We start from the raw sequence: 14,423 nt of genomic DNA on the forward strand, positions 1-14,423 counted from the left end.
CTAAAACCGAACAGTTCAATCTATTAATAGTCTTGGCATCCACAGGAATCAGGTAAGCCCTAGACGGCCTTATTCATTGGTGAAGAAATTAATGCCTTTGAGAACTTCTCCTATGGTTCTCAGCTGTGTTCACCGATTGATTTACATACTTACCAAAAGATTGCTTTCTCTGCTTGGGTTAGAAGTTGTTTACTTAGAACCTTATATTGTCTGTGATTCTGACTTAGGTCCAATAAGAGGGATCAATCTAAAGCTGGACATGGATGAGCAATTTGGTTTGGAAAATGCCAGCTTGGGAGGTTAAGAGAAGCTTAACATGGACCCTGGCCTGGGTTAATGTTCACTGCACCATATTTTGAAGCCACCAAGTGGAGCATGTCATGAAAATAACTGTTACTTTTTGGGTATAAATTTATCTTATACCTCTGCTTGCTATGAGTTTTGGTCTTGGGATAATTACCAAAGTTTGTATTCAGTCATAGACCCCAGGTGCCAGGCTAACCTGCCCTCCTGGTCTAGGAGCAACTCCTGGGCTTTGTTCTATACACGCTCTACTTAATCAGCAGGAACGCAGTAAATATGAATGTTTCCAGTCTGTCATTTCCTCTCTTTTATGCCAGCTTTTCACATCCTGAACAACACGACCATTCAGTTTAAACTGGAGAAGATCCCTGTAGAGAGAGAATCTGAATTGACTTTCTCCCTTAGTCCAGATGACCTGGGAACTTCTAGCATCATGAAGATAGAAGGAAAATTTGTCAATCCGGTGCAGGTAAACACGTTATTGATTTTTATGTCAGGACAGTTGAAATTATGTAATTATTTTACATTTATATTATATACGTATGTTATATTTATATTTTGTATATATAAAATGTTGGAAGGAAAATATATAAATTCAAAGAGATATTATTCATATTATTGTCAATAACTTCTTCCAATGAACCATGGAATCCTTGTATCATGTCCTTCTATCACTGGGGAATCAGTCTTGTTAGCCTTCTTCATGTGGAGAGGGGCGAATTATGTAGAGGAAGAGGGCAAATCCTTAATTCCATTGCCATTAAGAAACGAGGAAAATTATTGCTTAAAAAGTCAGTCTCTCTTTCCCAGAAGGTTATAATTCTTGTCACACTTCTGACACATTTGGCCCAGCCTGTAAAACAATGTGATTATCTGAGCTGTTGACAGATCCCTTCAAGGGAGAATTAGTCTTGCCCCTCATTGAAATGAAATGGTCCGGGGCGCTGTGTGTGTGTGTGTGTGTGTGTGTGTGTGTGTGGTGTATGTGTGTATACACCTGTCATCCTTTTTCCTTCGAAAGTGTCATTTTTCCTGCTTTCACAGGCATGAGAGCAAAAAGCATAACATTATAAAACAGCAAGGACAGGCAGGATCTTAGGACAGTGGACCCTGGCCTTGGGCAGTATTTGGTTACTAGTCTGTCTGGCAGTTGCTCTGGAGTAACCCAGGAGTGCTGTTAACAGAACATACATACTTTTTGACATCAGTGGTTCCTAGATAAGGGTCTCTGGGTGAGAGAACTTTCCCCAAAGCTTTTCCTTTTTGGCTTCTAGGGTTTTTCCTTTTTCTCTTTTAAACTTTTGCCTCATCAGTGGTGGTTACTTAGGATGAATATTTCAGCTTAAATATAGCACATAATGTGAATTCTGTTGGATTATATTGACTTATTATCTTATGGTTACCATCGACTTACTGTTGTTTTTTTTTTTTGCGGTGCGCGGGCCTCTCACTGTTGTGGCCTCTCCCGTTGCGGAGCACACGCTCCGGATGCGCAGGCCCAGCGGCCGTGGCTCACGGGCCCAGCCGCTCCGCGGCATGTGGGATCTTCCCGGACCGGGGCACGAACCCGTGTCCCCTACATCGGCAGGCGGACTCTCAACCACTGCGCCACCAGGGAAACCCCTTACTGTTGTTTTTGATGAAAATCTTAAAAAATTATTTTAAATAATTCTTTAAAATAATTTAGTAATTTAAATAATGAAAAAATATTTTATTATGAAAGATTTTAAAAATAGACAAAAGTAGAATTGTCTAATAAACCTCATATACCCATCACTCAGATTCAGCAGTTACCAAGATTTTGCCACATGTGTCTCGTCCATTCTTATTTTCCTTTGGGGAAATATTTTAAGGCAAATCCCAGACCTCATGCCATTTTTAACCCTATATATTTGGAATGTATCACTACAAACTATGTGCATTTAAAAAAATAATTATAATGGTATTATCATGCCTTACAAAATTAATGAAGATTCCTTGGTGTCATCTGAATTTTAATCCATTTTCAGATTTCAGAGACATTTTTGATAGTTTCAAAAACGTCTTTTCACTTTTGGTTTGTTTGAATCAGGATCCAGACAAGGTCTGTACATTGCATTTGGATGGTACAACTTGTGGGTCTCTATTCATTTAGTTTCCCTCTCATTTTTTTCACCCCATGACATTATTTTGTTGGGAAAACTAGGTCAGTTGTCCTGCGCAATGTCCCACAGTCCGGATTTGGCCGTTAGTTTGTGGTGTCACTGAACTTGTCCCCCCCATTTTCTGTAAATTGTAAGTTAACTCTGCAGGTTTAACTGGATTCAGGACTGTTTTTTTTGGCCAGAACACTTCAAAGGTGGTGCAGTGTACTTTATGTTATATGATATCAGGAGGCACGTAATGTCTGATTGACATTAGTGATGCCAAAATTGTTGACTGTGTTCAGGTGGCAGGAAGCTGATCCCTCCATCGTAAAATTCCCTGTCAGTCACTCGTGTAAGGTCTTATTCACTGATAACTGTGGTGGGATACGTTATTTATTTAGGGGCTACAAAATGATCACCTTCTAATTCTGTTTTTTCTGTATCTGTTTGGAATGCCTCTGTTAAAAAATTATCCTTCAGTAAATAAAAAACTTCCCTGAAAACAGTTTTATTAAGAAATTGTAATTAAAAACAAAGGAAGGGAGTAACAAGTAATCATGGATCTGCATCATTATCATTACTATCATTAAAAAGTACTGTTTGATCAGCTGTACTAAGCTTAGGTTGTTATACTAATTGGTGATGATCAGTGAGTTTTAGAACCATGAGTCTTGTTTCTCAGTCCTAAGGTATAACCACATTAGACTTTTGGCAGTATTCCCTTCAATTTTTGAGGTTGTTTTTTGGGGTTAGAAAGTGTTTTGCTGATTCAGGCCTACAGTTAATAGCACTTATTGAACATTTATTGTGTGTAGATTATTCTGTGAGGTACTTGGGGAGGGCCTTGTGAATAGATACGGGTCACAGAGAGGTAAGGACAGAAAAGAAACAAAAGAGATAGTCCTTGCTGTCACCTAAGTTACAACTTCTCGGGGAAAGCCATAAAAAATTAGTGGGCAGTGCATATGAGTGCAGTTGATGACAGTAGCAGAATAACTGAATTTTTCTCTTTGAATACAGGTGGTGTTAGCAAAGCATGTATATGAGCAGGTTTTACAAACTCTGGACAATCTTGTGTACAGTGAAGACCTGAATAAGCTTCCAGTCAGTGCCACCTCCTCACCTTGCCCTAACTCTCCTCTGCCTTCCCTCGGTGCCTGTGGAGAACCTTCCGTTGAAAGGAAGGAGAACGGATTGTTCAGCCACTGCAGCCTTTCTAACTCTTCTCAAAAGTCCTTGTCTTTTAAGGAAGTCAAATCTTTTACCCAGATTCAAGCCAACTTCTGTATATCAGAGCTTCAAGTTCAGCTAAGTGGAGATCTGACTTTGGGGGCGCAAGGTCTTGTGAGCTTAAAATTTCAGGATTTTGAGGTGGAATTCAGTAAAGACCATCCTCAGACTTTATCCATTCAGATTGCCCTGCGCTCTCTGCTGATGGAAGACTTATTGGAGAAAAATCCAGATTCCAAATATAAGAACCTGATGGTGTCTCGGGGAGCCCCTAAGCCATCTAGTTTAGCACAAAAAGAGTATCTCTCTCAGTCTTGCCCTTCTGTGTCCAACGTGGAGTATCCGGATATGCCTCGGTCTCTCCCTTCCCACATGGAAGAAGCTCCTAATGTCTTTCAGCTGTATCAGAGACCCATTTCAGCCTCCCGGAAGAAGCAAAAGGAAGTCCAGGACAAGGACTGTCCCTTGACCCCACCTCCTTCTCCAACAGTAGAGGAGCCCAAGATACTTGCTGGAAGGAGAAAATTTGATGATTCCTTGGTCCATATCAATATATTCTTGGTGGATAAGAAGCATCCAGAATTCTCTTCCAGTTATAATCGAGTTAACCGGAGCATTGATGTTGATTTTAACTGCTTGGATGTGCTGATCACACTGCAGACCTGGGTCATGATACTAGATTTTTTTGGAATTGGCTCCACTGCAGACAACCATGCAGTGAAGGTGCCGCCTGAGGACATTCTACAAAACGTGAAGTCAGAGCCAAGCGCTTTAATAGAGTCTGAACTTCAGGATCCAGTTAACACCAAACTGGATCTCAAGGTATCAGTCCTCTTTGGCTCCCGTAAGTTCTAAGAATGAATGTGGGCTTTTTTACTTAAATGCTGTCATTGTACATTTACTCTAGAAAATTCTTCTTATTGGCAGGGGAGCTATATGGTTTTCTGGATGTCTCTTACAAAAGGGTAGACATTCGTATTTTAGAAAAGGTTTTAGCATTAATCCCATCTGGAGGCAGGGGAAATAAATGGTTTCAGTAACTTCTTGTCTTTCCTTTGGGCTGTATAGTTCATTGGAATTACTTAGCTTCTCTAAGCCTCTGTTTCCTCATCTTCCATCATCTCACTATGATAACTAAATGAGGGAATTATGTAAAGCACCTGGCAACATGTCCAGTACATAGTAGCTACTTTAAAATGTGCCTATTGTCATCATCTCCCTCTCACTCAGAACATTACTGGCTTTTATTGAGAGCAACAGTACAGGTGTTAAAAATGAAGTCTTGAATGTCAGATTTGCCTAGATTTGAATCCTGGCATTTTTGTTGTAACCATACAGCTGTGTGGCTGGGGACAAATTATTTAGCCTCTTTCTCCTTCAAGTTTTTCATCAATAAACGTAGGGTGTTTAATGGTGCCTATGTCATTGGGTTGTGAGGATTCAATGAGATGATGTAGGTAAGGCCCTCCTCACGTGTGTGGCAGAGATGACCATTCAGTGAATGGTACTTCCCCCCACCTTTTCCTCCCATGCAGTTGTCTTGTAGAAACTGGGTTAGTGTCCCCTAGAGTGTCCCGCACTCTGGATTTGTCTCTTTGTGTCCTTATGGTACCACTTGACTTCTTTTATCCTCTTATTTTAGAAATGGAAGTTAGCTCTAGAGACTTGATCAGGTTCAGGTTCGACTTTTTGGTAAACACCCTTCAGAGGTGGTGCTGAGTGCTTCCTATTGAGTTACACCAGGAGGTCTACAACATCCGGTTGTCCCACTTCTGGTGACTCTAAGATCCATGCTAAGAGTGGGCTCAGGTGGTGATAGCTGGATTCCTCTAAGCAGAGCATTTTTAGGCCCATTACGTACATTATTTTGGTGATTAAGTGGCTAGAGGTGTTTTTACTTCCCCCTTCATGAAGGTCTCATTCCCTCGAGCTCCTTCTGTTGTCCATGTCCAAAAACTACTGCAAGGGGACCCTCTGTGGTGCAGGGTCATTGCTCCATCTGTAATAATTCTCTCCTTTTTTCTCTGCCTTCCCCTACACATGATTTTTCTCCTTCCTTTCCTTCTATTATTTTCTTTTCTTTTTCCATTTTTTCCCCATTCATCAGACATGTACCGATCACCTACTTTGTGGTAGGCATGAAAGATAAAGGCGTGAGTATCGCTGGGCTCTGCCACTCGGGAGCAGAGTGTGTGAATGGGGGTTTGATCTGTTCTCCGTCCCCTCTTCTCTCCTTCCTTCTCTTCAATCAGGGCCTCACCCCAGTGATAACACTCAGAGGTACCTGCCTCAACAAATCAGAGACACAGAGTCCTTTTTGTGGTTAAAATGACAGTATTACAATACAGTATTTCTTTGTTTCAGAGAACGCTGTTCCCAAGACAGAGGATTTTGGTTTTCTTCTATTTATAGTTGTCTCTGGGAAAGAAAATCTTGGATTGTAGTTCCTAAGTGAAGTCCCAGTTGGTCACCACGGGCTTCTATTAAATACTTGTCCAAAGACGTTAAACATTAAGTGTATTTATCATTTTGCTTTGACGAATTTCTTAGGGTGAACTTTACTTAATCTGTGTGAGCGATAACAAAATAGTGCAATGTTAGAGATGAATGCAAAAAGGGGAAAAATTGTTTTATAATGTAAAACATTTCACTAACAAAGAATAGACGAGGCCAAAAAAACCCACAAAAACCTGAAAACCAAAAATACCAAGAAACAACAGAGTTCCTTTCCTATCAGCTCTCTCCTCTTATTATGGTTTAGCTGACTAAGAAAAGCTGAAATGAAGATGGCATCAGTAAAATAAAAGCTTTATCTTCAAATTTCCCGAGACTTGCAGCATCTTTCTTGATGCTGTTTGCCTGAAAGTTACCTTTTTTCCCCTCAGTAATATTTGCCTTGCTTTACCTTCTGTGTTCTTAGGTTCATTCGCTCTCTCTCGTGCTGAATAAGACCACCAGTGAGCTTGCTAAAGCAAATGTGTCCAAATTAGTGGCACACCTGGAAATGATTGGTAAGTGGGGAAAATCAGACTTGCAAAATCTGGGAAGAGTTTGAACATCCTGTTTACAAATCTAACTGTCCTTACTGGCTTAAGGTGTGGCTCAGTGGCTTGGTTGTGGTTACTAGCCTGGCCATGATTTGTGGTGGTGGTGCCCCAATACTGGTCTGTGGATCAGAATCATCTGGGTAGCTCGTTAGAAATGCACACGTCGGCACAACTCCTTCCCCATCCCAGGAATCTGATTCTTTAGGTTGGGATGGGGTCCTGACACCTATCTGTGTTTTTAAACAGACTATCTGGGTGACTATGTAATTTCTTTGTCTAAAATTAGGACATTTTGGGGAGTGAAAGGGGGCATTATTCATAATTACAGCTGGGAAACAGGCATATAACAGGGCCGTCTCTGGGAAACCAGGGCACGTGTTCAGTCTGTTGCCATGCATAGGGGAAGCCACCGATAGGGGGTGGTTTAGGCAGGGGGATATTGTAGCAAAGCTAGCATTCTTTCTAATGGGACTCCATAGGTTGAAATTCCTAGTAGCACACAAGAGAGGAGCTATATCAAGTTCTAAATCAGAGGGATTTACAGTGTGCATAAAATACCGCTCCTTTTTTAAGCAACTGGTAATGAAATAAGGAAGATTACAAAGCTCCAATGTTGATTCTGTAGTAAAATAAGAATGTCTTTTGGAGACGGGATGAACTAAAATTGAGATTTCATGCCTGGTATAAATTAATTATAAAAGGTTCCTAGAAGAGATGGGTCTTTAGAATTGGGAGAAGCTTGTGTATTTTTGTTAGAGGACATTAGGGCTCAAAAATAAGTATGTGTCTTCAGTTCATTGGGCGCAGAACTAGCCTGACAAATATATACACCTCAGTCATTGTTCTGTAATGCTAATTATGATGATAAAGTTTGTTTCACAGAAGCAGCAGTGCAGAATATTCCTTTTCAATATCCACACCATGTTAAGAATGATTCATATAGGTTTGCGCCTCAGGTGCACATTTCAACATTTCTTCTTTCTTCTACCCACCTTCCAGGGGCTTTACTTGTGTAATGTCAGAGTAGTTTCAGATCTGTGTCTCCAGTGTCTGTCTCATTAATTTTGCCTTTTAATTAAATCACACTAAAACCCATTTTTTAATGCTCGAGTAACATATCTCTGACACTTCCTACTTTATTCTTTTTTTTTTTTTTTTTTTGCGGTACGCGGGCCTCTCACTGCTGTGGCCTCTCCCGTTGCGGAGCACAGGCTCCGGACGCGCAGGCTCAGCGGCCATGGCTCACGGGCCCAGCCGCTCCATGGCATGTGGGATCCTCCCGGACCGGGGCACGAACCGTGTCCCCTGCATCGGCAGGCGGACTGTCAACCACTGCGCCACCAGGGAAGCTCCTCCTTTATTCTTTTGTCCGTAGTACAAAATAGACCTTATGATATTTCACTAATTCTAATTAGTGGTCTGATCTCAGAAGAGATCACATTTTTATCTGTATTTGTAAATGTCTTATCCTTTAAATCGTGTGTGCATTTAACTTTTTCCCCCTTGTAAGTGTTAAAGGGTGATGCTGCAGTATTGTTTCAGTCCCTTTGGACTTCTCCATTGAGACTATTTGCAATAGTGCATAAAATATTTTTCTGGGTGTATAGGAATATGAAAATTTTCTTTTGAATTTTGTTTTATTAAATGGTGTAAAGTCTGAAGCATGTGTGTATCAATTTTTGTTTCAGGCAGATTTAAGGTGTGTGACAGAAAAAAGATACATAAGAATGTGTTCTAATTTTTAACATTCCTAGAAGGAGACCTGGCCTTACAGGGAAGCATTGGGAGCCTGTCTCTGAGTGACCTTACATCCCATGGAGAGCTCTATAGAGAACGGTTCACTACCAGTGGGGAAGAAGCACTCATCTTCCAGACTTTCAAGTAAAAATACCGATTTTTTCTCACTTAACATTTTGTCATAATTGCTGCTTGTTTCAAATTCTTGTCAGCTAAACAATGAAGAAAAGTTTTAAAAAATCGTAACATCTTACGTAAAATTGATTTGATCTAGTTATGGGGAATCTTGATTTATATATGTCCAATGCAATGGATCTGCATTGAAGTGGGCGACTCAGGCTTAATAAATAAATGGGGTATGATTGAAATAATTATGATTATTATTAGTCTGGTTTCACACCAACTTGTTATGTGACTTTGAGCAAGTCACTTAATCTCCGTGCATCAGTTTTTCTATCGAAATATTGAGGGGACTATGTTAGATCAATTTCCATCTAGCTCTGAATGTTCTGGAATGATTTCAGCCTGAGAAAGTTGTTGAAGATACAGGTTTTAAATTACATTACGCATTTTTCCCAGTACAAACATAATCTATATTCAATTTTAGAACTTAGAAGGCATTTTTAGCCTATGTAGTTATTAAAGAATGGTTTTCTCAGAAAGCAGAAAGTTTAAAAGCCTGGGTTTTCAACCTCTCAGGGAACTGTTAGAAAATATAGGTATCCAGCTCTGCTCCCGGATACTCTGGTCTGAAGTAGTATTCTTTTTTTTTTTTTTAAACTTGCCGAAGTGATTTAAAAAAATTTTTTGGGGCTTCCCTGGTGGCGCAGTGGTTGAGCGTCCGCCTGCCGATGCAGGGGACACGGGTTCGTGCCCCGGTCCGGGAAGATCCCACATGCCGCGGAGCGGCTGGGCCCGTGAGCCATGGCCGCTGAGCCTGCGCGTCCGGGGCCTGTGCTCCGCAACGGGAGAGGCCACAACAGTGAGAGGCCCGTGTACCGCAAAAAAAAAAAAAAAAAAAAAAAATTTTTTGGCCGTGCCGCACAGCATGTGGGATCTTAATTCCCTGACCAGGAATCAAACCCGCGCCCCCTGCATTGGAAGCATGGAGTCTTAACCACTGGACCACCAGGGAAGTCCTGCCAGAGTGATTTTAATGTTCAACCAGAGTTGAGAAAAATGGTCCCTAAAGATGTCTGAGAACTTTTTCTTTCCTTTCCAGAGGAAGTATACCATACTGTTCTGAGAATTTAGATTGATTTGTTTGCACTGTTACCTACCACAGTGGCATGGTTCTCTAATAAATGAGATAATTAATGTCATGCTCTTAACTCTCTGCCTGACACAAAATAGGTGCTCACCTAATACGAGTTCTTTCCCCAGTGACTGTGTCCTGTATAATAATTTATTATTATGGCATCATGTTCCATTAAATTTAAAACCATTTGTAAAAGTTTTCTAATTTACCTGTGAATGTAGATGCTAAAACTCTTTAGCTTGCATTTCACTGAAGTAAAAAGAAGACTTCTTTCAGCTTCCAGAAGACAGATTGCCCCAGAAACTTTGGTTCTGTTGCCTAATTTTCTTTACCAGTTGTTTTGTGGTCTTATTTTTATTACCTTTCAAGCCCATATTGTCACAGTCTTTGCTAGAAGAGTGAGCAGGAATAGTCATTTTTCCTTAAAGGCAGGGAAAAAGAGCCTCAGGGGAAAGGTCTGAACCACAGGTGGCTTCTGAGTGAGTTCTGGAGTCATGAGTGGGTTCAGCACCCAGAGCGGTGCCCCTGTTTATAGCCCTGGCCATCACGCCAGACTTTTATTTAACATCCTCAACACATGGCGGGAGCTTAGAAAGGAAGTAATTATTGGAGTTCGCTTTCTAAAACTTGATTGGTGGATTTCCATTTTAATAAAGCTGTTTTCTAGGGAAACCCGTAAGTCAACCCAAGTTTTCTTCAAATACTAATTTGCATCTTGCTGCTGTCTGAGTCACATTTTTGCCCTTCCTCCTAGATATGGCCGGCCCGACCCGCTGCTCCGGAGGGAGTACGACATTCGAGTGAGCCTCCAGATGGCCTCCGTGCAGTATGTGCACACCCAGCGCTTCCAGGCGGAGGTGGTGGCCTTCATCCAGCACTTCACTCAGCTGCAGGATGTCTTAGGGCGCCAGCGAGCTGCTATTGAGGGGCAGACGGTAGGTAGTGTCATTGATCCAAGATGCTTTTCCAGTTTGACTGATCAGTAGAACTTTTAAATCTCTAGCGGTAAATCTGGAAACTTTCACTGAAAAAGGTGAAGGTAGTTAGGTAATCTTAAGCTTACTACTGTCCTCCAGGTAGCTGAGTATCTACAGAAATCTTACTGTAATCAGAGAGCTTATGTTCCTTACTCATCAAAGGAAAGCTAAACTTTCCTTTGAAGTTTAGCTTCAGCTTGCTCTAAAAAAGATAAAGTTTATGGATAACACTAAAGACTTCAGGTCCCTTTTAGAACTTCAATGGGGTTACTTCTGGAAAGTGGTCCCAAAGAACATATCTATTCTATTATAGAAAGAGGATTTTTTTCAGATATAGTTCTCCAACTTCTTAGTTCATGGCTCCCTTTAATGTCTTTTTTCCGTGATACATCCTAGGCCAAAAGAAACACCTAATGGTCTTTCCATTTCCTAAGTAATGAAGTTTAAACAGCTTAATAAGTATATATGTCCAACAGCTTAGTAGCTGTTAGAAAAAAAAACACATAACTGAAAAATGAGATTTTTGTTTCATTTTTAAGTAACCGTAATTCCTTCCTAGTAGGATGTATGTGCCTCTTGGGCACTGAACAGTTTCTCACACTTAGAATCAGGTTGAACATCACAGCCCCATTTCCTTTTCCACATTTATTTTCTCATGGTACTTGCTTTTTATAGCAGCAACTGCTTAAGACCCAGCTTTGCAAAGATGTGACATCATTGAAAGGAATGTAGCATGATCTAACATTGAGTGTAAACCATCTCAAGTTAGTAGTTTGTGCAGTGTCTAACAGATGATGTGTTTCCCTCAGAGATTTAAAATGTCCTGGCAGTGCACCTGTGAGTGTGAGGCAGCCTCCTGTGGTGTCTTGGCACACAGTTTGGGAACCACAGAAAACAATTACAATGTAGTTCTTTGTAAAACTTGTTATTTATTTATTTTTAAGCTTTATTAGGTAAAAGATTAAAATTTAAGTCTTTATAATGGCAACACTTAAAAATTTTATGTTTTAGTTTAAATTAAAAATTTTTGAATATGTTGTATATTGTTTTAGTACAGAATCAAAGTAAAAAAGGACATTTGGAGAAAAGTCTCTTTCTCAATTACTTTTCCTCAGCCACCCAATTTCTGTCCTTGGCAACAACCAATGTTACTGGTTTCCTGTGTATGTTATAGAGAAGGTATTCATTTTTAAATATAAAAGTACAATCAAATTATAGGGAATCTGGAAAAGATATCTTATCAGTTTTCTAGCACCATAGGTATGTTTTATGTTCTTTTTTCCCTATACATGTTTCCATGGTTATAATTACGGAGTATGTAACCTTTTTTTCTCTCTTTAGAAACTTAAAAAAAACAATTTAGTATTTGATACATATAAAGAATATCTGTAGCATGCTTATAAATTACAAAGTGTGATAATAGAAGGAACATCTATGAACCCACCACCAAAATAAAAATTAAAACATTACTAAGACTGTTGCATGTGGTCCTTCCCTATCTCATTCTGTTAATGCCTCAGGTAACCCCTCTCCTGATTTTTGGGTCGACTAGTCCCTTTAAAATTAAAAGAAAACTTTGTATACAGTATCTTTTGTTTTGCTTGTTTGACCTTTATAAAAAGGGCATTAAATTTGCTTGTGTCGGGCTTCCCTGGTGGCGCAGTGGTTGGGAGTCCACCTGCCGATGCAGGGGACGCGGGTTCGTGCCCTGGTCCGGGAGGATCCCACGTGCCGCGGAGCGGTTGGGTCCGTGAGCCATGGCTGCTGGGCCTGCATGTCCGGAGCCTGTGCTCTGCAGCGGGAAGGGCCACAGCAGTGAGAGGCCTGTGTACCGCAAAAAAAAAAATAAATAAAAAAAAAAAAAAAAAAAAAAAATTTGCTTGTGTCCATTTGCTAATTGTCTCCCAGCACTAATCCCTGCATCCTGGTAGCCACTGGCCAACTTGCTATTACAACAGAATACAGCCATGTTCATTTGCTTCTTTATTGTCTGTGGATGCTTCTTTCTTTCTTTTTTTTTTTTTTTGCGATACATGGGCCTCTCAACTGTTGTGGCCTTTCCCGTTGCGGAGCACAGGCTCCGGAGGCACAGGCTCAGCGGCCATGGCTCACGGGCCCAGCTGCTCCATGGCGTGTGGGATCTCCCAGGACTGGGGCACGAACCCACGTCCCCTGCATCGGCAGGTGGACTCTCAAGCACTGCGCCACCAGGGAAGCCCTATGGATGCTTTTATAGTTTTCTTGATTTGCTCCAATATCTTATGGATTTTGTATCTATTTTCCTGAGAGATATTAGTTTGTTGTTTTCTTTTCTTAAAAAGGAAAGAATGCCTGTTTTCTGGTTTTGGTAAACTGGTCAGTGCTGTCCTTGTAGTATGAATTGGGAAGTGTTCCCTATTCTATTTTCAGAATAGTTTGTGTAGAATTGACATTATTTCTTCCTTTATATATTCTGGATATAAGACTTTTGATATATCTTTTACAGATATTTTCTCCTAGTCTATAGGTTTTTTTTCCCATTAAAAAAATTTTTTTTTTTATTTCTGGCTGTGCTGGGTCTTAGTTGTAGCATGCGGGATCTTCGTTGTGACATGCAGGATCTTTGTTTTAGTTGCAGCATGCGAACTCTTAATTGCGGCATGCATGCAGGATCTAGTTCCCCGGCCAGGGGTCGAACCCAGGCCCTGTGCATTGGGAGCATGGAGCCTTACCCACTGGACCTTTTCCCATTTTCTTAATACTATTTTTTGAAAAGCAGGAGTCTTTTTTTTTTTTTATTTCTCTTTTTAAATTTATTTATTTTTTGACTGCGTTGGGTCTTTGTTGCTGTGCACGGGCTTTCTCTAGTTGCGGCGAATGGGGGCTACTCTTTGTTGCGGTGCACGGGCTTCTCATTGCAGTGGCTTCTCTTGTTGCAGAGCATGGGCTCTAGGCACACGGACTTCAGTAGTTGTGGCTCGTGGGCTCTAGAGCACAGGCTCAGTAGTTGTGGTGCACGGGCTTAGTTGCTCCGTGGCATGTGGGATCTTCCCGGAGCAGGGCTCGAACCTGTGTTCCCTGCATTGGCAGGCGGATTCTTAACCACTGAACCACCAGGGAAGTCCCAGAAGTCTTTCATTTTGATGAAGTCCAATTTTTTTCTTTTAGGTTAGTGCTGTGTGTTTTGTGAAAGAAATCTGCTTACCACTAGGTGGCAAAAATTTTCTCCTATTTCCTCTTTTAGAAGTGTTATAATTTTAGACCTCTTCCATTTTGAGTTAATTTTTGTGTATTTTGTGAAGTAAGGGTTGAGATTTTTTTCCCGTATATGTATTCAGACTGTTCTTTTCCCATTGAATTACCTTGACACTTCTGTTGAGAACGTATGCGTGTATTTCCTTATTCTCTGTTCTGTTCCATTGATTTGTATTTAATTGTATACCACCCTGTCTTGATTGCTCTTGCTTTATGATATGTCTTGAAATCCGATAGTGTAAGTCCTCCAACTTGTTTCAAAGATGTATTGGCTATTATAGGTCCTTTGTTTTTCTCTATAAATTTTAGAATCAGCTTGTCTGTTTCTACAATAAAGTCAGCTAGGATTTGATTGGGATTGCCTTGAATCCATATATCTGGAGAATTGACGTCTTAACAGTATTGAGTCTTTTTATCCTTGAGTATGGTATATCCCTCCATTTAATTAGATCTTCAGTTTCTCTCAGCAGTGTTTCGTAGTTTTGGGTATACCCTTCTTACACATCTTTTG

The 14,423-nt window shown here is 40.6% G+C and overlaps 1 protein-coding gene across 2 annotated transcripts in view; it reads left to right on the forward strand.

Moving 5' to 3' along the window:
* Positions 1-14,423, forward strand: part of VPS13D (vacuolar protein sorting 13 homolog D) — a 239,477-nt gene that overhangs the window by 33,166 nt on the left and 191,888 nt on the right. For both annotated transcript variants that reach the window (XM_065885784.1, XM_065885795.1), the window contains exons 19-23: positions 621-772; positions 3,450-4,481; positions 6,580-6,670; positions 8,461-8,587; positions 10,456-10,636. In XM_065885784.1, the coding sequence (XP_065741856.1) occupies positions 621-772; positions 3,450-4,481; positions 6,580-6,670; positions 8,461-8,587; positions 10,456-10,636 (1,583 nt within the window). The remainder of the gene's footprint in view (positions 1-620; positions 773-3,449; positions 4,482-6,579; positions 6,671-8,460; positions 8,588-10,455; positions 10,637-14,423) is intronic.

The sequence above is a fragment of the Phocoena phocoena genome, chromosome 1 (assembly GCF_963924675.1).
Source record: "Phocoena phocoena chromosome 1, mPhoPho1.1, whole genome shotgun sequence".
Lineage (NCBI taxonomy): Eukaryota > Metazoa > Chordata > Mammalia > Artiodactyla > Phocoenidae > Phocoena > Phocoena phocoena.